The sequence below is a fragment of the Doryrhamphus excisus genome, linkage group LG7, assembly GCF_037039965.1.
Source record: "Doryrhamphus excisus strain RoL-2023G ecotype Guam linkage group LG7, RoL_Dexc_Guam_v1.1, whole genome shotgun sequence".
NCBI classification, from domain to species: domain Eukaryota; kingdom Metazoa; phylum Chordata; class Actinopteri; order Syngnathiformes; family Syngnathidae; genus Doryrhamphus; species Doryrhamphus excisus.
The window spans coordinates 13,580,826-13,607,141 of NC_136363.1; the positions used below are offsets into that span (position 1 = coordinate 13,580,826).

Below are 26,316 nucleotides of genomic sequence, written 5' to 3' on the forward strand. Positions count from 1 at the left end.
TAGAGGATAGGAAACTTTAAAAATATGTATAACATGCTTAGAGCTCTCTTGACATGAGATAACACCCCTACAGTCAACCTCACACTCATATTACCCAATATAGTAGACATAAGAGAAAATAAGACATAGAAAACCTGTTTACCGCATTATAAGTACACTTTAGGACATGCTTAGAGCCCTCTAGACATGAAATAACACCCCTACAGTGAACCTCATACTTGCATTACCCAATATAGTAGACATAAGAGACAATAAGTAAAATAAGTAAACTAATACTTTTTAACACAATTAGAGCCCTCTATACATGAAATGATGCAAATGATGCTGCATGCTGCATATGGCTTAAGACAGCTACGTATTTATAGCAGTTGGAGGAAATGTGGACCAAGGAAATAAAAACAACAACCTTCAGTATATTTGTTACTTTTATTAATTATTATCAATATTATTTTTTCAAGTTTAGCTGTGTAACAAACTTTTTCTTGGCGGTCCAAAAAAAAAAAAATACAAAATTGAAATACCATTTTTTCCAAAACTAACAATAGCATACAGAAAGGTAACAGAATAAAATAAGACATGACAGAAAAATAACCTAAAAGAAGACAAACGACAAATAACAAAATCCCGTTTCTATGAAAATAAAATGAATAGGAGACAAAATTTCTAGTAAAAATGGATTAAATGTACATTTTGCCTATGCATGTGTGGCACCAACTGGCCTGTTTAGCTCCCTTCTTCTTGAAGTCGCCAGAAAAAAGTGTTGGTACGCCTTGGCCATGAAATGGAGTGACAGCGACGTGAAAATCAAACACTTCAGGGCCTTCAATGTAAACGTGAAATGCCGTCAATGCGAGTCCCGTCCAATTCAACGTGAATGACGTCGGAAACGCTTCCTGTTCGCTTCCAGGCTAACTTTACCAAGGAGAAGAAAGCGGAAGGAGTCCAAGCAGACTCAGGGAACCTCTCCCTTCTTTTTCTCCCCCTCACTTCATTCTTTGCTACATTTGCAAACGTAAACATTCCCACGCGCGATGCTAGCAGCCGCCCGATGAGACGAGCAGACAGAGAAATGACAACAAAAGACTGCGGCCCTTTGAAGGTGGGATTTTTTGGGATCAAGCTATTTTTTGAAAGACCATGGCGTCTAACAGGACGGGGGTGGCAAAGCCATGGGGCACATTAGTGCCAGCTTGGACTAAAATGCACAACAAAGTTATCGTGTAGGTCGCTTGTTTCCACGGGAAACGTGTTTTTGGGAGGGAAACCGCAAAAAGGGAAAGCAAAATTGCCATGTTTGATCAATCTTGGGAAATTGGGAAATGGGAAGCTAGGTCGACTAACAACTATTTGGTAACATTTTGGACCAAAAAGCAACGCGCACTAGAAAATCACTTTTGTTCCAAGTGAAAGGTCTCGTCATCCAGAACACCGTGGGAAATATTCCCTTCCTAACAGTCGCATAAAAAACTAAATGTAAATTGCATATTATTTTTACTATTGGTGAAAGTACGGCAAACAAATGAAAGCATTTCTTGCAAGAGGATTTTGTTTTTCTGCCAGGTTGTCATGACAACAAGTGTAGGTGGGTATATTTCAATACGAACAATACTGTGACCTTTTTCTCCATTTTTAACATGTGCCACAGGGCCAATATAAAAAAGACACGGGCCACAAATGGCGCCTGAGCTACACTTTGGACACCTTAGTGTAAAGTAACTCTTCTACTCCTAAAGCGCTGCACACAAAAGGGCGAATATTTTCCAACACATGCACCCCTGCTGTGTTGCCTGTGCTATTATTTTTCAGAAAAATACAGTCGTATTGACTTGAAAATTCTCACACAGCTGTACAAAACAGCCATTGTAACTTTATATTTAACTCAATGACCACAAAATTTGGGGCACACCTTTGGGGGACCAACAAGCACAAGTGTGTCAAATTGAAAAACATGGCCGCCATCAAACAAAACATGAATACTTTGCTCCTAATTGTCCGTAAGTCATTGATCATTAGTCTAATCATATTAACCCTACGAGGATGTCTACTGTATTGCATGCATGCTAGCACGCTAGCATCCAAAACATTCTGACCACATCCTATAGGGGGCGCCACAAACATGATTTACAGTCATAACTGTCGTTAAAAAAAAGGTTCCGATGGCTGACATCGTGACGTACCTTTAAGACACAACCATGTTGAATAGAAAAACACGTTAGCAGGCACTAGGCTGGAAACCTTTCATGGATAGAAAAATATTCCAAGGCTTTTTCCTTCATTTCCTTCCACGCTGATTTGTGTTCACTAGCAACTAAGGCAGCGAGGCAGCGAGGCAGCGAGGCAGGGTAGAGGAGCAAAAGCCAACAAGCCATGTCATGACTCTCTAATGTAAACAGTAGAAAAATAGCTTCTGTCCTCCAACAGGCGGCTGATCAATAAGCAGGATGCGTGGCCACGAGGCGGCATGAGGAAGTTAGCTGATGCGACCATGAAGCGAGAAGATGACGTTGGCTACATGTACAAACAGAAACGCAGGCAGGCTGGTGTGCAACATGTGTGACCCCTGAGGACTGAAATAGCAAACCTTCATTATGTTTCCATCCATGATGGGGGGACGGACGCGCTCTTTGACCCACACACACACACACACAATCTCACGCGCACACGCACACACAATTTTTCCTGTACCGTTTCTGTAATATAACACTACCTTTTGTAAGAATCCTTATAGAAAAGAAGAATGATATAAGAAGAGTCTATGAAATTGCATCTTTTCGTACTAATACAATATTATTCTTATTTTTGGATACAAATGTTAAGCAGGTTAATAGAATGTTCTATCAGGCAGGCAGGCACGGAGCTGGGATCATGGCACGGAGGCAAATAGAAAACAAGGCGGAGTCTCTTGGTTCCTTTTTTTAACCGCTTTAAACCAGTCTATACTGGCTCTACTGGGAACCAGTTTGGACTGGCTTTGAATCGGCGAGCCACGTCCACACTGAACCAGGAGTCTTTGATTCCGGGCCAGGAGGTGGGGTGGGGGGGGTTGCTTCTGGTGTCCACCAGTCCGGTTTGGTTTGGCACAGCAGAGAACGTGCGTTGGTCGCCACCAGATTCAATCCGGTTGGACCGAGAGAAATGGTCAGGGTTGATGAAACCCCCCAAAGTGGACCGCGTGTTCCGAGCCATCAGGCGTTGAAGGTCCACGGTCCCGTGCGGTGATTGTGAGTGCTTCCAGCATTGGGATTGGCTTTTCATTCCGACATGCGCTAGCTTGCAGCTTATCTGTCCCATGAAGGGATTAATGAGCCTCCGTGTCCTCCTTCGCCGCATCAGGCGGGACTTCCGCCGCGGCATCGGCAACAGCTCCCCCGTCGTCGGCCGCTTCCTGCTCATCACCGGCCTCCTCGCCGGCGTCCGTGGTGTCTTGAGCTCGCTCGTCGACGTCCATCTCACTACGATCGCCTCCGTCGCTTTCCTCCGGCGTGGCCTGGCGCTGGTCCTGAGGCTTCCTGTCCTTGTGTAGGCCTCGCTGGATGTGGGTGGTGAAGTCGTAGCGGTCGGCACAGGCGTGCAGGCAGAAGCTGCACTGGTATGGCCCCTGGTCGCCATGGCAACTCATGTGCAGGGCGTACATGACCTCATCCAGGAAGTAGATGCCGCAGTGGAGGCAGCGGTTGCTCGGCTCGTCTTGCGTCGCCACATCCACCGTGGTCCTCGGACCGGCTGTCTCCTCCTCGCCGTCCCCCTCTCCTTTCCGGCCGCCCCTCCGCTTCTCCTCCTGCTTCCTCTTTTCCGCACAATCTGCGACACCTCGTTGTCTCGTGGCGAGATCCAAGGGGGCTTCGCTCTCTAACGAAGAGGATGTTTGGGGATGAAGGGGCGGGGCCGGGTAGTGAGCGGGGGCCGGTGGCGGAGGGAGCGGCGAGTAAGGGGAGGCGCAGTAAGGCACCTGGTAGCTCTGCGAATGATGTTGCTGCTGCACCGGCGTCGCCATGGCGCCCAGGTAGCTGTTGGCGAGGCTTCCTGGGCCCATGCCAGAGGTGGCCGCCATCTTGTACTTGGTCCAGAATCGGAGCCAGTCGGACTCGGGGGTCAAGTCTGGTGAGAGCGTGAGAGGGAGGGGCAAGGAGAAGAGGGGGTACTGGTACTTCTCGATCGGCGATCCGGGAGGGGAGTAACTGGAGGGTTTGGACGGTCGCATGTACTTCTCGATGGGGCTCCCTCTTTCCGAGCTGCCGCCGCCTTTGCCTTCCATTTTGGTCAGCACGCCGCCCTCCCCGACGCCCCCGTTGCCTTCAACTGCCAGTGAAGATGGCGGATGCGAGGGCAGGAGCAGAGGCGGCATGCGTCTGTGGATCTCCAGGGTCTGGTTGGCGAGGAAGGCCTGTGTGGAGCGAGGCGATCGAGAGCGAGGCGACGGCTGCTGGCTTTTCACCGAAGAGCAGCTCCTCTCCCCCGACTCATCACCGTTGACGCGGTCCTCGCCGGAGATGCGCTGCTGCTTGGGCGCCGGGTTTTCCGGCGGCAGCGTGTCGGGGTTGAGGCGCTTTCGTGTCCGCCGTCGGATTATTTGCTCGCCATTGTTCTGCTTGATGATGTTGAGAGGTCTGGGTGTCTGCAAGACAAATAATATGACTTGAGATCATACATGCTGTTGTACACATTCACCCTGTCTGTACGCCATCACCCTATGACGATACATAGTGTACGCCATCACCCTCTCTGTACGCCATCACCCTAAAATGATACATAGTGTCCGCCGCCATCACCCTCTCTGTACGCCATCACCCTATAACAACACATAGTGTATGCCATCACACTCTCTGTACGCCATCACCCTATGACGATACATAGTGTCCGCCATCACCCTGTCTGTACGCCATCACCCTCTGGCGACACATAGTGTATGCCATCACCCTATGACAACACATAGTGTACACCATCACCCTCTCTGTACGCCATCACCCTATAACGATACATAGTGTCCGCCATCCCCCTGTCTGTACGCCATCACCTTATCTGTACGCCATCACACTATGACGATACATAGTGTACGCCATCACCCTATGACAACACATAATGTACGCCATCACCATATGACGACACATGGCGTACGCCATCAACATATGAAGATACATGGTGTACGCCATCACCCTCTCTGTACGCTATCACCCTAAAACGATACATAGTGTCCGCCATCACCCTCTCTGTACGCCATCACCCTATAACGACACATAGTGTATGCCATCACCCTCTCTGTACGCCATCACCCTATGACGATACATAGTGTCCGCCATCACCCTGTCTGTATGCATCACCCTAAAACGATACATGGTGTCCGCCATCACCCTATAACGATACATAGTGTCCGCCATCACCCTGTCTATACGCCATCACACTATGACAATACATAGTGTACGCCATCAACATATGACGACACATGGTGTACTCCATCAACATATGATGACACATGGTGTACGCCATCAACATATGATGACACATGGTGTACGCCATCACCATATGACGACACATAGTGTACGCCACCACCCTACGACGACACATAGTGTACGCCATAAATGCTATGAAAGCCACTGACTGGTTGCACTGCATCTAATGTTTATGTCATGTGGCAACTTCTTACCTTCCCCACAAGGGGGAGTGCCAACTATGAAGTTTGACAAGATTAGCAAAGTCAATGTTCTCACATTACAAAGGTCTTTTAAAGGTAGAAATATTGTTGTAAGAAATGTTTATTCATTAGAATATGTATTTCATAAATGACATTACATTTTACAATGAAAATTTTGGCATTAAATGGTTCTAGTAGTATGATCTATTCAAGATATAATTGTCTTAAATAAAGCTTTTTTAAATTTCACAAAACAATAACAGAGTATAATACATAATCATTAAAAGTTTATTCTTGTAAGAAATAATAATCATGTCTATTATGGAAATATCAGGGTGTGTGCGCAAAGCGAGCAGTGTCAGCAGAGGATCCTTGACAAACAAACAGAAAGCTTTTCATTTGAAATGCCAAACGTGCTAACGGAGAGGGACAGAAGGTCCGCAGAGCGAAGACAAAGCGCCCCACTTCCTGTCATCGCCTTATTTGTCCGCCGCCCTTAACTCCATATTCATAACTCTCCCTTTGCACTTTCACTCTCAGCCTTTTTACTAGCTGCTCTGCTCTCTAATAATGTGTGCCGAGCAAATAAAACTTTTATTATGGGATGTAAAATACGGCAGACCCGACGACTGCCAGCGGTGGCGTGGGAGAACGTGGGTGGGCTCCCACGTCGGGCACCCCGCGGAGGAATCTTGTCATCGTCCTGAAAGCTTCTTTAAAGCTCCATTCAGTGATGGTGGATGTAGGGGTCACGCAAGGTCACCCCAGATGAGCTTAGAAAGTGGATAAGCAAACAATGGAGGCTGCTGCTCTTTCAATCAAACAGGTATATTGAGGCGTGAAATGAGTCCAAACTCCCCAAGAAGGTATCAGAGGCCGTCCACACCCCACCGTCCAACACCCGGTCCTTATCTCATCTGTAATTCATGTGCTCTAATTAAGTTTGGGATTTCCACAGTCTTTCCCCAGGCTGGTGGAGACGGCTGAGGTGAATCACACCAGAATATTCCACTCTCTGAGGAAGCCTCCAAATCAAATATACTTTGCACAATATTACGTTTCCACAGCAGGAGTCACCGTGATCGTTACAGCAAGCGAGCCGCCGTGTTTGTTTTCTATGCTAATCGGCCCTGAAAGGACGTCTGTGGGCGTGAGATGCTCTACAAGAGGCTGGAGAACTACTTGAGCACCACAGTCTTCTCCAACTACAGCCGTGGATCCCTAAGAAGTACAGTTTAAGCACCCAGTGCTTGAGGGTTTCCATGGCACGCTTTGGATGATAACCCACGGCAGCAAGCGGAGGTAATAATAGCTTCAGCTACTTGACGTCATTCCAGCACTTTGAAATGTATTATTAACATACGTACCACCACAAACACTAGTACAATACGCCAGACCACGTATGCTAGCATGCCTTCCAAAAGCACTTTGACCACAACCCATAGGTGGCGCCACAGTTGGCTGATTGGTGGAGAGAGACTGGTGACAAATGTGCCACAACGGGATTGGGAAGAACACCAAAGACGGCTCTCCACCAAGTGTTGGCTTGGACGTCCTCCATTGTTGTCCTTTGGTTGCCATGCTGAATCTACGAGCGTTACAGGTGTCGTGCTAAAGTGATGTCACGCTATCTGCTACGGCTGAACCGTAGCGCTGGGACAATGTGGACGCCACTTACCGAGTGCAGCTTTTGGTATAACCCGCAGGCGTTGCAGACGTAGCCCCCGTTGGCGTTCTTCCTCCACAGCGACGTCTTGGTGGTCAGACAGTTGGCACAGAAGACCCCGCTGCCTCGACGCCTCTGGAGGACAACGACAACACAGTCAACAGGATCCAAATGAGGATGTTCATTTACAGTTTCACAATTGATGCTTTTAAGGTTCTCATTAGGATCACGGCTGAGCTGGAGCGTATCCCAGCTTATGTTGGGTGAGAAGCGGGGTAAACACACTGGACTGGTCACCAGCCAATCACAGGGGACATACAGACATATAACCATTCCCAGCTACGGATGATTCCAACTCTCCAATTGACCTAGCATGCACATCTTTTGGATGTTTCAGGAAGGAGAACAATCTCCACACAGATGTCCAAGCATCGATTCCACATCCGGATTCGCCAAAGGGAATGCCAACAAGCTAACGGATGCCAGCTGGTGACTCTCTGGACTTTTAGCCGGCGGTGAGCAGTCCCATTCCGAAGGTTGCTCTAAGGAAAGTTTTGTAGACGAGAATTTGAGTAATAATCACGGCGATAATGAATGGTGACTCTACATACGCACTGCAGTGGACAGAAACGCAAGACGAGGCCAATCGCCGTGGCAACATGCTCCATCACAGTAACGAGCCAATCACAGTGTTTCTCCATCCCATTAAGTCTGTGGTCCCCCAGGTCGCCACCTTTATGACGCCACTTTAGGACAAAGTCATCGTTCTCCTCAGAAATGGACTTCAACATCATGTTTTTATTTGGATTTATGAAAACACCATAACAGTGCGATGGAGGAGCACAACTTCTCACTCGGGATTGACTCATAAAATCCCCAAACCACCATTTTTGTGTCAGCCATCTTTGGCATTCTCTTGTTGTTTCCTCTCACAGTCTGCCTCCCTCGGGACCTTCTCCTTTCAACGCTGCCATCTTCTTGTTTCATGTTCCTGACAGAGCCCGGCATACTTTGGGGGCTCAGAGCAGCCGGTGCGAGCGCTTGAAAACATTTGAGCTTTTCAACAAAAGCGTCTTTTGGACTCTCCGAGCTGCAGATGGATCCACCAGCAGAACTTCCAACAGGCATCTGTTTTTTGTTTCGCTGCTGCCAGCCTACAGCAGACGGGCCCAGTGGGCACGGCTCTGCTACCTTGCCTTTCTTCTCTTCCTCCTTCGCTCTGCAATTTATTGTCATTACAGCAGAGGTTTATGGAGTGGGGATGACAACTTGGAATATTATTTAGAAGCCAATATTTTTCATCTACTCAGAATAGAAGATAAAAGCATTGGGACCACCCACATGCCTACAGATTCAGGCAGAACCAGACTATTGATTATTATTAGTCAATTAATACTGACTAATGACTTGATTAATTGATAGTTAAAAATGATTGAAAATTGATCTGAAAATGATTGCTCGTTTTACAACCACTCTTGATGAAATTTGACACACGTGCTTTTCAGTCCCCTATAGACGGGGACCGCTTTTGTGGTCATTCAAATACACACTGGAAAGCTACAGTGGGAATTTTGGAAAGCTGTGTGAGAAATTTCAAGTCAATTTTGATAACCACACCATCATGTCATAGTTTTTGGAATCAAATTAATAGCACAGTCAACACAGTGGGGGTGCATGTTCTGCCAAAACGTCACCCTTTTGGGTGACATGGGAACGGAAAACCGAGTGGATACTGTAGATGTGACTCCATATTGGAAAGGCAAACAACGAATCGTGACATGAGCCCAAGAGGCGAGGTTTTACCGTCATCCACCAACCAAATCCCAGGGTTGAAATATTTGAAAGGGAGAGAGGATCAAGCCAAGATGTGTTTATTTACACTGGCGAGCCAGAGAGAGGGAGTGGGTATGATTAAACATCCTGTTTCTAACATGTTGTATGGAATAAACACAGCACGGCTAATATTGGATTCTTTACGTCTTTCTTTCCAACACTGTGTGTGTGTGTGTGTGTGTGTGTGTGTGTGTGTGTGTGTGCATGCACGCCATACGGTCAGCACATGTAGCGAGACAGAGCCAGGTGATTGATTGATGCACACTTCCTCTCCGAGCTCAAGTGTAGTGTAGCCGTGCGAGCCCAACAATGTGTCTGTCATCACTATTTAGCTTCTCTAAATTACTCGCATATGGCCCCCTTAGCTGCCCCCACCCCTTCTTCGGACCATGGACACACACACACACACACACAAACTGTGTGCGCAAAGGAGCTCATCCATGCAGGTTTTTTGTACGGCGGAACCCCCATAAAAAGATGGGTGGTGCCAAATAAAGGAGAAATGCAATTTTTCCAGGTGTTCAATTAATCCTTGGTCGTTGGTGTGACTCAATCCTTCACTGATACTTTGGAAAGCTGTGAGAAATTCCAAGTCAATTTTGATAACCGCACCATCATGTCATAGTTTTTGGAATGAAATTATTGATTCCACCACCACCACCCCCCCCCCCCCTCCCCTCAGCAGGCGGAGGAGGCGGCAGCTTGTAATTAGCTCTCAGGGTGTAAATGACGCCTATTTATCAGCTACGTATGATGCTGCTCCATTTGCACCTCCAGCACGCACACGCATGTACGTGCACGCCCAGTATGTCACAAGGAGATACAACAATTTTTGGGACTAATTTGCTGAATGGCAGCACAAGTACCGAAGTACAGATAATAACAATTCCAAACAAAAAACAAAGATCAGGACCCCCCCAAGAAAGATTTAGTGAATGAAATGACATTTGATTGGCTTAAAGAGCAAGTCAGGACAAAACCACCTGCCTTAAATCAGCCATCATTTCATCAGGCTACTAGAGGAGTCGCTGGATGAAGGAACTACAAGAAGTTCCATCCTGCCGAGGCCAACAGCCCCGATCTGCCTGTTTACCGTACACACACGAGCAGGCAGGTTGGTAGATAACCGCTGGCCACACTCATTCACCAGCACGCATACATCTGGGACCCATCTAACACATGACACCCCCACACCGCCCAAGCATCAAGTGTTGGTGTGCTCAGCAGAAGCTTCTATCTGCGTGTGTTCCCCAAAGAGGATGACCAGGGTCAACAAGGTGACCTGACGTTGTTGTCGTCCAGGTTTACAAATAACAGCAGGGGAGAGCCACGGCTATCTGAAAAGGACGGACCCAAAGTTGGAAAAACTGACATGGCTCAACTGCCAGCCAGCAGCGGGGCGGATAAATGATCCCTACTGGTTATCTCCTCTCACCGCATTATTCTTTGAGTGAGGAGATAAAACGTCATCAATCAAGACCAAGCCTGCTGGTTCCTCGGAGCAATGATTCACTACATTGGCATCACTTTACTACCAAACCCAGCTGTGAAAAATGACATTGACAGACCCCCCGGCTAAAGGAAGCTTCACACCCGGAGACAACTTTCTTGGGGGGAAACTTGCTCCGTTTCCTTTCTTTGCCATTCCAAAAAATATACATGCGAGAGTTGTATAACAGCATACAAAAGGATGCTGGTGTTGAGCAAGAAGCAGCAGTGTTTACTCATTAAAACCCTCCAATGGCAGGGGACCCACGCAGTCCAGGGCTGGAGTCCATGCAATCATTCCTGGGACAACGAGCGCTTATGGATGTGGCCCAAAATGCCACAGCTCTTGGAACACAACCTACTTGGTAGCAAAGTCCAACAGGCCTCGCCTGGGCTGGTCATGCAAAGCTGCTACTGAAACTGTCCCATCTTATATGTGTATATGAGTATATATAGAGTTATATATAGAGTGGTGCTAAATGTTTCATATCATTAAACAAACAAAGCAAATCACTGGTTAGGCCACCCTTAGCAGCACAACTGCAATGCGATGTTCTCTTGCTGCTGTGTTTGGGATCACTGTCCTGCTGCAGAAGCAAAGCTTCAGCTTGAGGTCATGGCCAGACATTCTCCTTCAGCTTCAACTACGTCATGCTTCCATTTCTCACCCCAAGTCTTCCAGGTCCTGAAGCAGCAAAACAGCCCCGGCCCGTCACGCCGTCGCCACCACCACCGTATTTTACTCTTTCTTGATGCCAAATGGAATGGGAAACATACCTTCCAAAATGTTTAACTTTTGTCTGGTCACACCACAGAGTATTTTCCCAAAGCTCTGGAGACTCATCAAGATTTTTATGGCAAAATGGAGACGAGCCTCAATGTTCTTTTTGTTCAGCAGTGGTTTTGGTCTTGGTCTTGAGACTGGTCCTGAACCCTTGCCTCACTGGAGGCAAGTGAGGCCTGCAGTTCTTTGGATGTTGTTGTGGGGTCTTTTGTGACCCCTAGGATGAGTCATGGCTGGGCTCTTGGAGTCATTTTGGTCAGCCGGCCACTCCTGGGAAGGTTGACCACTCTTTCATGTTTTGTGACTAATGGCTTTCGCTGTGGTTGGCTGGAGTCCTAAAGCTTTAGAGATGGCTTTATATGTTTTTTCCAAACTGATAGATCTCAATTAAGCTTAGTTAAGTTATATTTTCCTTTCAAATATTTGTATTATTATTTTCACCATGAATATACAAACAGGCAATGTCAAATTGAAGGTATAACAATATCAACAGATACGCGTGTTAAGACTAATGTTTAAATTGGTCTGATGATCTGAAAAATGAAGTGTGACAAACACGGCAAAAAAGTGGTGCACAAATGCACACGGGGCTTAGAAAGGTGCCTGCAATAACGTCTGTGTAATATATTCTGCAACATTAATGGAAGTGTCAAAAACTGCCGTCTTGTTCTGAGATGTTGCGCGTGAGGCTGCCAGAGGGAGATGATGTATGTATGACATCGGCTTTGAGCTCCACGCAAAAAGGCTGTTTTAAGCATTCATCGATACCAGTGTGCCGGCTGAAAACAAGATTTCAAGAGCCGGGATTACCAGCATGATTTGTGCCATCAGAATGTCAATCATGGTCTGCAAGCCGCAAAGCAAGAGGCAACAGTGGAGCTGCATTGGATCAATGCTTCTCAAACTTTTTCCACCGAGTACCACTTGGAAAAGGCTTTGTGTCTACCACCGTGTTTGCTACCTCAGCTAATAGTTGCTTCGTACATTTGTCAATAGTTTATGCTCATTTTCATGCTTGTACATTTGTATTGGTGCAATGATGTCATATCTATCTTTTCTTTTTAGTACCACCAGATGGCGCCTGCGTACCACCATTGGTACTCCTACCACAGTTTGACAACACATGTATTACCCAACAAAGCAATTGAAAAGGTTCATACAATTAATCCCACTTTTCAAATGAATCATGATTATTAATCTCCATGGGCCAGTATGTGTGAAATATGAGAAAGACAAATGACAGGACAGGATTATGAATATTTGTATGTATTGATCGCTCCAAATGACAACACATCTGAAAACCTATTTGCCTCATGCTAGTGCGTCTTTGTAAGCAAACAAGAACGGCCATGTTCTAACTTAAGAGAACTGAAACCAAGCAAGTTCAGCCTGAAAGGGTCTACAACATGGCCGCCATTTGTCCCCTTGCACCTTACACTCAATTACACACTTTGTCACCATAAGTAAGCTAAAACCTGCAGCTCCCCTTCAAGAGTCCCCTCCAGCAGCCTCCTGACTTACTTATCGCTGCCGCCCAGTCAGCGCTATTTACGTTAATCTCATTTCACCACAATAAAATGACTTATGGACAATAGTTGCAAAGTAAGCACCACATTGCTTGACGGTGGCCGAGGTTTTCAACCAATCCTGCTCAAATTTTGGAAACATGTGCTTGTCAATCCCTTAAATGGTTGTGCCAAATATGGTTGGGATTCGACTAAACACTTTACAGTTGTTGTGGGAGTTTTGTAGCACTGTGTGGGAAATTTCAAGCCAGTTATGGGGTTTAATAAGCAAGCCACCATGTTGTGGACTTGTCAGGAAAATGGGCGACACGGTAGGGGTGAAAGTTTTGACACAGGAGTACAGGAGTTAGCTTACCAGGTTGTCCAAAGCATGGCCCGGGGGCATTTACAGCCCGCGGCAGAACGCTGACTAGACTACATAGACAAAACGGACAAAACGGAGTACATAAAAATGCTACATAAACACTTGTTTTTCTCAGCTCTGGTACATTCAAGAAAATGGTGATTAAAAAAGCTGCAAATGGGAAAAAAGACATCTAGGACACTAAAAAAACTCCCCAAGCACCCCCACCGCCCTCCAGTACTCAAAGGGAAGATGAGCGAGAGATGAAGACAGAAGAAGAGGAGACAGGAAGTTATTTGGCCCTTAATACCTGCGGCCTTATCCGCTGGCATTAAACAACTCATTAACTGTCTGAGTCTCCACTTCTTGTTTATCTGAGAATGGCCGGGCGGGCACATTCCCACACTGCCGACCCCACGTGAGCCATCCCGGTCCCGAGGAAGCTACGACTGATAATAGACCGTAGTCTGCCACCATATTACATCCTTCCATCATGGCCGTGATGGAAGGAAAGAAGGCATCAAGAAGGAAAAGACACTGACCTGACACGGCCCTGTCAACACTAGCGTGCTTTAAAGCTACACTCACTCTCTCTCTCGCGTGTCTTCACATTACGACGCTAACATCTATGCCGCTAATTGTTTGACACCACCACACATTAACCACACACACCGTACATCTTAATTGTCCTTGGACAAGCAAGATTTCCCTAATTGCGGCAAGAGCGAGGGAAAGGAGGCAAGAGGTGTCCTCTCCAACGGGAAGAGGGGTAAAGCTGTTCAATAAAAATGATTGAGAAGACGAGTGAGACAGCGGGAAGGGAAGAGGAGGGATTCAGACCGAACCGCATTAATGAATGGCACTTTGGAGGATTAAACCTCACGACGACCTCGCCGCCAAATGACTTCATCGCCCCAATTAACGCAACCCCCCGCCCCACCACCACCACCACCAAAAAAAGAACTGCGAGGTGCAGAGACGAGGAGGCAGTCGAGATGGCGTGGACGATGGAGTGACAACACCGCTGACATTTACTGCCAGCTTCAAAATCCACAAATTAGCTCCTCCTGGAGTTTAATGAGACACTTTTTCCACTAAGGCACACAACTTTCTCTTAGTTTTCTTTTACAACAAATGTGGATAGCAACTAGAATAGAATCTAGCTTCAACTTGGGTGGAATAACTCACAAGAATTTTGTAGAATTTCCCCCAAAAATCCTAAACATTTTTCACACGTTTATTTGTGCAAGCCAACATTTCTACTCCTGAGCGGGTGAAAGGGTGAAAGGGTGAAAAGGGGTGAAAAGGTGAAAAGGATCAAAACGCATATCGCTACTGTGTTGCCTGTGCTATTATTTTTCCAACAAATACACCACTTGGTGGCGCTCTTATTAAACTCCAGTGTGTTGGCTTGACTTGACATTTCTCACAGAGCTGTCCAGATCTCCCAAAGTAACTTCAAGATGTACCGCAGTCGTCACAAATTGGGTACACATTTTTACGGTCTTGACAGGCACGTGTGTGTCAAATTAAAGCCAGATTGGTTCAAAAACATGGCCACCATCAAGCCAAACGTCCAGCAACAAATGGAACTAACAGCCCATAAATCAGTAATGACCAACTTCTCTACTGACAAGCACGTGTGTGTAAAGGGTGAGCAACATTGGTTGAAAACATGGCCGCCATCAAGCAAAACGTTCAGCAACAAATGGGAGTAATCGCCCACAAGTCATTAGTCTCACTAAATGTGTTTGTTAGTTTGTTTGTGGCTGATACGATACCACAAGTGAAAAGTAAGAAAAGGCTCCTGGAAAAAAGAAAAAACATGAATGTTGTCCAATCAGACATTTTTATTCTTCGGAACTTCTAAGTTGTACTCAATTAGCACTTTTCAAAATGACTATGCGACCTGATCTGATATATTTTCAATTTAAAAAAAGGGAGAGTAGCTAGCGCAAGACTTGGGGCTGCAGCCCAGTAAGCAGTTCAGCACATAATCGCCGTGCTCCATCAAATTGAAGCCAAGAGGACAAAACGATAAGGCTTAGCCCGCTCATTAGGGCCAACTCATCAAAGTCCTGACAAAACAAATGGAAAATGAGAGTTTTCTTCTTTCTTGAAAAAGCTCATCCATAAAATTAGCGCAGAGGATTTAGCGGTTATGCAACAATTTGCATTTAAAGTTCATTTAGTGGAAATTGCATCTTTGTCCACCGCATTCAGGCAGCGACGAAGGCTGTGATGAGGAACGGCGGAAAAGAATGAAATCCCACCACCTCTCACACTTCATTACTGTGAACGTTTACCAGAGAGAGCAATCATCCAAATGATCCATGATCATTCATTTCCACACAACCACACAAGCCGTGTTCATCAATTTTGTTTTAGTCAATGATCGCCATTTGAGAACTTCCTGCTTCACCCAAATCCTGCTTTTATTTACAAACAACACAAAGGCTCCGTTTACACTCTGGGAGTGTACTTACTGTACTCATGATTTTATTTTTCATTTTATTCTTGGACTCTGAGGGCATACTCGGACACGTTTCATACATTACCTATTCTAACACCAATCCACTTTTGGCCATATGCTAAACTAGGGGAACGATCGTCATCATCCTCATCATGACTCAAAGCTAATTAGTGTGCTATCGAGTCATATACAGAGCCAGTCAAATGTTTACAGACACTTCTTCATTCATTGCTTCGGGAAAGTGTCTCCAAACTTTTGACAATGGTCTGATGGTGTAGCTCAGTATTTATTTTTCATTATAGTCTTAGAATGCCGCACTTTGGACCTCCCTGTCATAAGCGCTACATACCGTATAGGCTATTATGCTAACATTTAGTTAATAAACAAATTGCTGTGATTCTTCCTACTGCTTTTTGCACATGTTGAGTTCCTGAAGGAACCATGTGCCAGCATGACCATGAGTTTGTTATGCAAGTTTCTCCACCGCCACGGGCGTCCATTACAGAATCTTCACAATATGATGTGCTGACATTGACTGTGGGCAGCGTCGGTGATGGAGAGGTCAGCGGGTTGTGCTGCTTGTGTTGCCAAGCAGGTACGCATCTCTGTGTGCGTACGCGTCAAGGTGCACCGTGAGGCGGCCGTGAGGTCGTATTATTATTTATGGGAAGGGAGCTTGAGGGCGGGCAACATGTTGCCGCGAGAAAGAGAGAAATGTTCACTCCGGCCACTGAGCGCAGGACGCTCGGCATGCACACGACGTGCTCGAGTCGTTTACAAAGCTCCCGTGTGACAAGCTGACCATTTCAAATTGGCTCGTCTTCGCACTTTCAATTTCACCCAGTCCACCACGGGCCGACGTGATGCACGGCGCTAGTCCAACGCAGTCCCAAAGAAAACAAGACGGCACGATTGAAAAAGCACTTAGGCTAGTCTTGGCGGTAAAAGAACACAACCAGACTTGGCCGCACGTCAGAACAAAATAAACTAAAAAGGTGCACCCATGTCAAACCTGTGGTCCCCCACGACTCTCTTCACAACAAACGCTAGCCGTGTTTGAAAAGGTGAGAGAAGGGGTGACAAAGCGTTTTCACACTACTGCGAAAAGAGCAACAACAAGCGTCAGTGGATGTCTGACCAGAGGGTCGTAGTACATGTAGAAGACTGAATCACATCATACTGAAAGACGCATATCTCCTTCAGCTCCGCGAGTCTGAAAACCGCCAATAAGCATCCATCCTCACATCAATGCTTTTCCTTGGACGGCAAACTGTAGCACACAAAAAACTCAAATTTGGCTCTTGCAAATTTAGGATTTTGTTTAACAAGTCAACATAAACAATTCTGATGCAGAAAAAGACAACTTTAGTGGTTTTAATTCCCGGGAGGCAGATGACGACAGCAACGAATTACTTTTCCGGCAGGCCAACTAGACACTTTACGCTACGCTCACTGTTTTGGTGCTGTTTACATTGATTTAAAAGGTAGTAAGGTAAAACAAATCTGTATAACATCTTTCTGTGTACTAAATATCACCTCTTACAATGTGGACACTTGCAGAGGATAGACCGCTGCGGCCTATACGGTTTGTATATCTGGAAATTAATAACATTTTTTGGTTTGTTTGGTTTTCCCCCGGAGTTGGTCACAAAACAACTTTGCATGCACCTAGAAAAAACATGAAATTTGTAGGACTCCATATGAAAAGTGCCTGGCAATTAGTAAAGACCTACGTTTTCTATTTTTGAATCCCTCCCATACGATTTGTGTGGAAAAACACGGTAAGCAGCAACGTGTTTTGCATTCTGGTGACGTGCTTTTTGTTAGGCAGCGATGATGTGACATCGGCAACACAAACAACCCGCTTCCTTCAAGATGTTGCAGAAGTTCGTACAGAAAAATTCATAGTAATACAAATAAGTATTAGTATAAACATACAATTGTCCCTCATTTATCATGGTGAGATGGTTCCACACCTGACTGCGGTAAGAAAAGTCTGTTTAATTTGGGCAAATATAAGTAAAATTTGCTTAAATATGCATATTTTCTAACTAATACTACACCACAGTCAATAGCATTGGTTCATTTAAAAATACATTTGTGTTTGAAAAAACACGTGAGAGCAAGGAATTGATGTTTGTAGCAAGCGACGACTGTAACTGTCGTCCTTATTATTTCCATTTTTCTTTATTTCCGTGGAGTCTGCTGTAATTATTTTTCATATTTTTTATGTGGGCTAGTTGGAACACATACAGTCTGCAATGTCTGTAATGCATTTCTGGTGTTAGCACGACAACAGCTCCAACACAGCATCCACCAAGTGGGCGATCCACCCGGGTCTTATCGGACATTTTCTACTTATGAAGACCCTCTGGGTGGAGATGGGAGCCTCATACGTCAATATCGGAATTACTTTGTCCCAGACCTTGCAGCAGGCACACACACTCAAACACAAACTCACACTGGTGGCCGTTGACGGTCATGCTCGAGCTGTCACGACAGACCAAAGAGATCAGCGAGCCTCCGAGGAGCACCTATGTGTGTCTGGTGGCGTAATCAACGTGTCATCTTTGTTCCATTTACTCCAGACAGCCTCGTGTGATAACCCTCCATGTGACGGCGCCAGGACGACGCTCTGGGAACGCCACCCAAACGTTGACAGATCGTCACGCCGTGCTTCACATCGACACAAATAGGCACCAAATTTGGCAGCGCGTCACCGCGTACATGGCATTAATTGGACTTGAGTGAGTTGTTTTGGTATTTTTTCGCAGGAGGCTCATGCCAAACGCATCTAACCGTCAAACCTGGCCTGGAGTCAAGCTTGGCGGCATCACCTCCAAAGATGCGGAGTTTGCGCTTCGCTGAAAGCCAGAAATGGGGGATGAACTTGGGCCACATTTAGACGGCTTTCTGTAAATGTCCTCTCATATCGACATCTGCTAACGCTGCCCATCAATGACCTCATCTCTGGGGCTTGAAAAATCCACAGATATTTACAGAATGCCTCGTTAGGAGTTTTGATCATCATGCTGTGTTTGCTTGTCATGTTTGTGTTGCCAATTACAACAAATTGGAAGACAAGACGGCAGCTTGGAAGATGCCAACTTGCTAAAGAGAAGGATAACCAGCAAAGCCAACGATTGACACCAATGAAACTTCATCAGAAAAAAAGGGGGTGGGGCTACTGTCAACCACCACAAATATGTCAGGAACACCTGCTTTATTATTATAATAATAAACAGTCATACCTCGAGATCCCAATTTCATTGCTTTCAGAGGGGCTTTTGTGTCTTGGAATTTTCGTATTATGAGACAGGATTTACTATCAATGGAGTATTTCTGTCAAGCCCAACAGTCATATAAAGTCAAATATTGAAATATATAGTATATGACAACATAATCATTTACATGATTACATGATACTGAGGATTCTGGGAGATAGCCAAGATAGCCAACGGCAGGGCACAACAACCAAGCCTTCATGTGATGCTACCAAATCAACTCTGGGAGGAGGGCACTATTGTTTCGTATTTTGAATGTTTTTGTGAAATGGGATGGACATTCTCATGTAATGAGGTTTCCGTATTGACGGTCTTATATTCTAAATATAGAGTGAGAGTCTCGGACCCACACACACAGCAGGTTTGCTTGAAAATGGAAAACATTTGGCCAAGATGTGCCTCTTTTCCCAACAAAAATATCCCGGCAACAAGCTAGTTCGACAGTGAAAAACATCTCAGTAAGTCACTCAAGGACAAAGAAATCTCGATTTTATTCTCCTCCTCCTGCAGGGACTCCTGTGGCCCGGTGCAAACAATCGACCAAAGGACGCTAGGTGCATGATGAGAGAGAACAGGGGACACCAGGCGGGACAAGTACAAGATAAAAGGAGATTCTCATCGCTCTGGTTGTAATGAGATGCAAGCAGACGGATATGACACCCCCAAAATCATGGTTACAAGTGGAGTCCTGACGGCCAGATTGAGCAAGGGATAATGGAGGAACGTTGGAGGTTATGCTAGCAGGCTGCGTAAACGGGCTGCGCTAGAAATGACAAACTGTCACATCTGTAAGAGGACAGATTTAACTCCAAAAGGTTGCAGACAACCACAGCATCTCCCACAGAGCCGTCGTTTTCTCCTCATTTTTCAAAAAACAATGTTTGCATGTGGACGGAAGGCCAAAACGCACAGAAAAATATGCCTTTTCAAAAAACATAGCTTCTTTTTTTTATCATTTGTAGAGTCTGGTGAAACTATTTCATGATCTGTAAAGAATACAAGGATTGTTGAAGCTTGAAATGAAACCATCTCCATGAAGACATTTGAATGGAAAGTTCAATCTGTCATTTTGGATTTGTACTTTTCCTGATGACTGATGAAGAAAACCTTTAATTCCAATGCTTTACTTCCCTCTGTGATATATCCTCTCTCATCTCTACAAACAAGGAGGTCCACTGCAGGCTGGAGAGGAGCAAGCAGGACAGATACTGATCGCTTCAAGCCCCACACCAATTTCCAATTTCCTCCATTCTTCACCTCCGTCCACACTGGCTTTCTGGTCTTTCGTTCACATCCACAGCATTATCCAACATCAGTCGACAGACTTATTTTAGTCGCGGAACAAAACAGCAACAGGTGTGACATTTAGCTGCATGCTTTGCATGGGCAAAAGTGGCGCCATCCTGTGGACGAACATGAAAATATCAAATTGAAAGCCAGCAATCCAAGTGGAAATCTAATCCAGTTGAAAACGTGAAAAGATTATGTGGGTTTATGTTGCAAGAAAGGCGGGATAAAAAATGGCATTGAATGGTTTGGAATGGGCGTCTGCGGCAGCGAAGAACAAAGGTGCCCGCGTTGCCACGTTAGGCTAATCAAAGATTCCGGCGTGATAAGTAAAATGGTAGAAAAGTGAACATGGTGTGGTAAATTGGACTTGTGTTCATCGACGCATGCAAAGCAAGCAGAAAGGCGAGCGGACGAAGCGGATCGCATCCCGACACACACATCGAGAAGACACAACATGAGAAGTTCAAGTTCTGAAATCATCCTCGTCTTTGTCTGCTGTGTGAGCCTGAGAGGGCGAGCGAGAGGGAGAGAGAGATGGCGTGCTGAACACCAGTGGAAGTGATTTATGAGCGTTGGAATCTGTGCTGGAACATATGTAGACACTACTTTTTTCTTTTTTTTTTTTTTTAAATCACACACATACACAACTTCTCTGGGGAGTCCTGTTTCAAAATGGCTGCATCCAAAAAATACCTCTGATGATGATTTAATGAGTCAAATCTAGCAAAACGAGTCCCCACTTTTTTTTTACGCATGACACAATTGCTTTGGAGGGTTCCACCTTGTAGGCAGGACAGTGCTAAGCAGGAGATTTGATCATTAGCTTTCCCCAGGGCTGCCAATGCTAGAGGATATTGACACTAATGATCTTCTTGTGGAAATTTGGGATGAAAACGGGCAATTAGGCCTCCAATTCAACATGTCCGAAAAGGAGCAGGAAGAAGTCTCTGCAGTTCCTGCCTGCCTTTAAATGGCAAGATTTTGTGAGGAGGAAGAAAAGAATAGAGAATATTTGTTAGTAGATGGCAGGGGTGCCACCATACGAGACCAGATGTGGCCCAAGGACAATGAGACCAGACCAGACCAGACCTGAACATCACTTTGAAGGCAGTACTATGAAAAATGTCAAACATATATAAGTGTATATTGGCATCTGCTAATTTCATTTCTAGTACATTACACTCCATGGCTGTGTTGGAAACCGCATACTTACCTCCCACTCATACTAACTGAGTATGGAGTGTGTCTACACGGGCAGTATGCCATTTCTGAGTATGCCAGAAGTTCCCGGATGCATACTAAATATGCATTGTCAACTTACTACTCAATCCCAAATTACCCAGGATGCAACGCAACGTGATGTCATCAGGATGAGATCAGTCCAAACGGCGGTGTCAAGCAGGATATATTGCGAGTTGGTTGGCTTCTTGTTTTCAAAGTAAAAGCAGTGATTTATCACTGTTTTTTTTGGATAAAAAAGTAAGGGGGTGTTTTATTTTGTGAAAATAACCTGAAGTGGGTTGCTCACTTCAGCTAGCTTAAATTTTGCCGAATTGGTCGGAACGAAATTGTAAACCGTTGGTGTTTGGACAAATAAATGGCACACTCGGGAAATGTAAATGGCCACTTTCTCGTCTGAGTATCAATAAAATGATGTATGTAAGTATGTATGTAAAGAGTTTAGAGCTAAAGTGAAATCAGCTTCAGCCTGTCCATTTCGGCTCGGGTAGGAGCGCAATGCATTGTGGGTTATCATGTAGTACGCTGTAGTGTAAATGCTTTGCATACTGTCTGATGGATTGGGTATGCAGTATGGAGTGTGGATAGTATGGGCATGGAAGTATGTAGTAGTTAGTATGCATGTATGCTAGCAGCCCCGCCCCACCCACAGAGACAAAGAGACTCCGTTCATGCCGTTGTTCGATGGAACAAAGGTGCTGAAAGCAATGCAGAGTGAAGCCTCTTACTGCCAGGCATGCATGCACACGTGGCTGTATATTGATGATCCGCCTCATTCCCATCCATCCATCCGTCCGTCCGTCCGTCCGTCAGGCAGAAGAGCGCTTGTTTTGTGTGTGTGTGTGTGTGTGTGTGTGTGTGTGTGGCGAAAGTGACGAGGACAGCCATGTTTGCTGATATTCTTCTAGTTATGTGTGCTGACCACACTACAGCAGTGGATCAGGAATCTCCGCAGGTGAGATCTGCAATTTCAGGTACGTGCGTGACACCGCTATGGGAATTGGGAATTTCTTCTTTTCTTCTTTCATTGTACTTTTATCATAAAGAAACAACCCCCCCCGCACTTAGTACATCTCTGTTCAACAACACTGAACCCATCTCCATTTAAGTGTGTGTGTGTGTGTGTGTGGTCATCTGTAGAGTTGGATTAAGTGTGAGTTATTGAGGAGCAGATAGCCGTGTGGTGGACTTGGGGGAAATGAAAACATTTTATTTATTTAACCCTTCTGATTAAATGGCATTTGTATCAGTCTCCAGTGTGTGTGTGTGTGTGTGTGTGTGTGTGTGCGTGTGTGCGTGCGTTATGACAAATAGGATCAGAGCAATCAGCTTGGAATGATTACTATGGGAACGAGGGAGCGAGAGGAGGAGAAGCGATGGACTGGGCTAATTCTCGCACGGCAGTACAATAAGAAGAACATTGCATCCATCACATCTTTCTTCCTTTTATTTATGATATCTCCAACTACCGAGCCGGCTTTCATTCCTCTCGCTCCATCATCGCGCCGTCTTTCAATCTTGTCAGCATCAGCGCCAATAATTACAGCCTTCATCTTGCATTACGGCCTTGGCGATGCCAACTCAGGCTGGATGAAACTGCTAGATGCTTTTGCGGCTTCCGGGGAGACGTGAGCTGGTGTGTTGTTTTTTTTCTCAGAGAGGCGGCCATCAAAGACGTCATGGTTATTTAGTGCATCCTTTACGTTGTCAAGGCTTTTATGGCCCCTACGTCCTCACTTACTGTAACTGGAAACATTTTCTCTCTTTTTTTTCCTACACGGAGAGCTTTGCTTACCGCATAACAAACAATTTGATTTACTACTTTATGGCCACAAACACAAAAAACCACTTTTATCAGTGCTAGGCAATGAATGAAGAGCCATATTGACTCATAGCCTCGCATGCAACTCTCCCCTCTAGTGGCCGAATGAGGGCAAGACGTAATAACGTCCAATACTACCAATACTTCTGCATCCATCATTCATCTGCTATTCAGATTAACTCAGCCTTTATTTATAAATATTTTTTCATATACAGTAATCCCTCACCACTTTGCACTACAACAATTGTGGCTTCACTCCACCATGGTTATTCAAAAATACATGATAATAAACGATGCTGGTCTCTATTAGGAAGGTGTTAAGTGTGTTCTATCATCTCCTGTTCAGCCCTTTGAGGCTCCTTTGTCATTAAGGGATATATAAATACACTAGAATTGACATGACTTGAAATGTTACTTTGTGGTCTGGAAGTTTGTATTATTAACTTATTTCATTTGAATTATTCATAATCATTTTTATTTTTGAACTTAAAAAAGGAACATTTACTTTTTATTCCAAAATGAATGTTCCGAGTTAAAGACTGAGCAGAAAGCCAGATCAGTCTCATTTCACTGGGTTCATTTTAAGATGTGTAGCGAAGCCTGTTTTTTCTTTTGAGACAAACTTTGATCAAAGAAAAGGGGGTGCAGGTCACATCACTTCATCAGGAGACAGGTTGTCTGAGCAGTTTCCCTTTCTTATTGTCCACATTTACAATTTGTGACGCTAATTAGCTTTATCGTCTTCATTTTTGACAGCCTCACAACAACCAAAGAAAGCCAAGGAATTAAGACTCGTCACAATGACAAGCAATTAAAAACCTTCCTGCCCCCCCCCAAAGCCAAGCGTCCAACGGTTTGACTTCCCTTCCTTCGCTCTCCACATCATAATGCCTCGTCTTCACTTCCTGTCTCTTAACCACATTGACTTTCCTGTCCTGCTGCCTGCACGCTCACTCCCTCTGTTTTTCATTATCCCTCGAAAAAAAAAGAAAAAAGTGTCCAGGAAATCCAAATTTAGAATAAAAACGAGACGAGAAACGTCTAGCTTTAATCCCAATAAATCCTGGCTTCATGTAGCGTATTACTTACTTTGGTTGACGAGAGACAATAAACAGGTTGCCATGGTGCTGACACTGTTTGGACTATAAAGGATCTTTGGCTGGAGGCTTCTGATGCCCTCCAAATGCGTTTTCAAAGCTTTTAAAAAGACATAAGTGGTATACGAACGCATGATGAGATTCCAGATCAATTGGAGCTGATGGCCAACATTCCAAAGGTCATATTAATACTAAACACACACACACACAGGCAAGCACCCCCCTCCCCGCTTCACTCTCAGAATGAATCGCTCCTTGTCTCCGAGCTGATGGAGCGATAAAGTTGCTTGAAACAGCGAGCGGCCAGAACATGTGTCTTACATCAGGAGCTCCCGGCCAACAACTCCTGTTAGCGTCAGCGCGTGCACGCCCGACAAGGAAGAAAAAAGCAAGAGAGCAACATGTCCTCGCCATCAGCGTTCTGACTGCAGTCTTCAGCAGAATGGACCACAGTTACCCTCCATCTCGCGTTGGTCTTCGGGTTTTGTTCCTCCTACCCCCGGACGAACATCTAGCCAGAGACCACATGTGATTTCATTTTATTGTCCCGATTCTGCAGCAAGCAACCGGCCGCTCATCAGTGATCATTTAGCTCCCAGTTTGCTCCGACCTTCTGCCAGACGAGCGTCGTTCCCCAGCGCCACTCGCGAGGCCGCTTGGGTGACTGACACTCGCCTTTGGTGACAATCACACGGCCCATACCGTAGGACGTGGCCCACACCGTTGGGCCATACTGTACAAAGTGGCCCATACCGATGGGCCATACAGTAGGACGTGACTCATGCCAATACCGTAGGACACGGCCCATACCGATGGCTTATACCATAGGGCGCGACCCATACCAATGGCCCATACCGTAGGATGCTGCCCATACCATAGGACGCTGCCCATACCGAGGGCCCATACAGTAGGACACGACCCATACTGTAGGCTCACTTAAAATGAATGAATTTTAAAATGAATAATGAAAATGTAGAGCCACTGATGGATTATGAAGAGGATTTTCCCAACCGGGGGTGGGCGTGAGTGGCCACAAACCGCCTGTTTGAGCGCCCGCCAAGTCGGTGTGTATGTGAGCGCATACTTTCAGACCTTATTAGGTTGTTCTTGTGGACCCCACTCAGAGCTTGGCAGCTGCCCCCCCCAAAATCCTTCTGTCTTTATTGTCTCTACTTCTTGCTTGTCTCTGCTCCCTCGCACTTTGATTACTTGCTCACCGGCGGTGGTCTTGAGGTAACAGAGCAGAGCTGCAAATGGGGGGGGCATAATAGTGATCCGCCACATGTGCTTTGCAAGGCATGCTCGCAACATGAAGATCCCACAGCGAGTGGCGTGCAATCCTTAAAACATGCACACCTCCAGGATTTTCCCTCCCAGTGCCGTCTGCCTTTTTAGACACCGTGACCCCCATTTAAGCCTGGGGTGTCCAAACTTTTACCAGCGAGGGCCGCGTGGTGAACAATATAAAGATGCCTTCGTCATATACTGCAAATCATAAATAGTATCACCTTCACCCACCCCTCCCCCAAAAGATGAACTGTCTACTTCGATCATCTTTGTCCATTTTCTTTTTTAGGACATATTTGCACTTTAGGCCCATAATATTATTATTATTATAATTATTGTTATTATTATTGCTGTTGTTATTATTGTTGTTATTAGTATTTTATTATTATTAGCATTTACTTCTTCTCCAAAATAAAATAAAAACAATTACAACTTTATTTTGTTTGCTTTCCTATTTTCAAACAAAACCCTACTTGACGGGATAATGTCTCTGAATGTTCTGAACTCCTGTTTCCAAGCCAGTATCATGAAGGTGAGCAGATAGAGGCTGACCAT

The 26,316-nt window shown here is 45.4% G+C and overlaps 1 protein-coding gene across 6 annotated transcripts in view; it reads right to left on the reverse strand.

The window, feature by feature from the left end:
* Positions 1-390: 390 nt before the first annotated feature.
* trps1 (trichorhinophalangeal syndrome I) overlaps positions 391-26,316 on the reverse strand; it is a 73,105-nt gene continuing 47,179 nt past the window's right edge. For all 6 annotated transcript variants that reach the window (XM_058046515.2, XM_058046516.2, XM_058046514.2 and 3 more), the window contains 2 exons: positions 7,308-7,430; positions 391-4,615 (listed from right to left, as the gene is read on the reverse strand). In XM_058046515.2, coding sequence (XP_057902498.2) covers positions 3,299-4,615; positions 7,308-7,430 — 1,440 coding nt within the window. In that variant the 3' untranslated portion in view covers positions 391-3,298. The remainder of the gene's footprint in view (positions 4,616-7,307; positions 7,431-26,316) is intronic.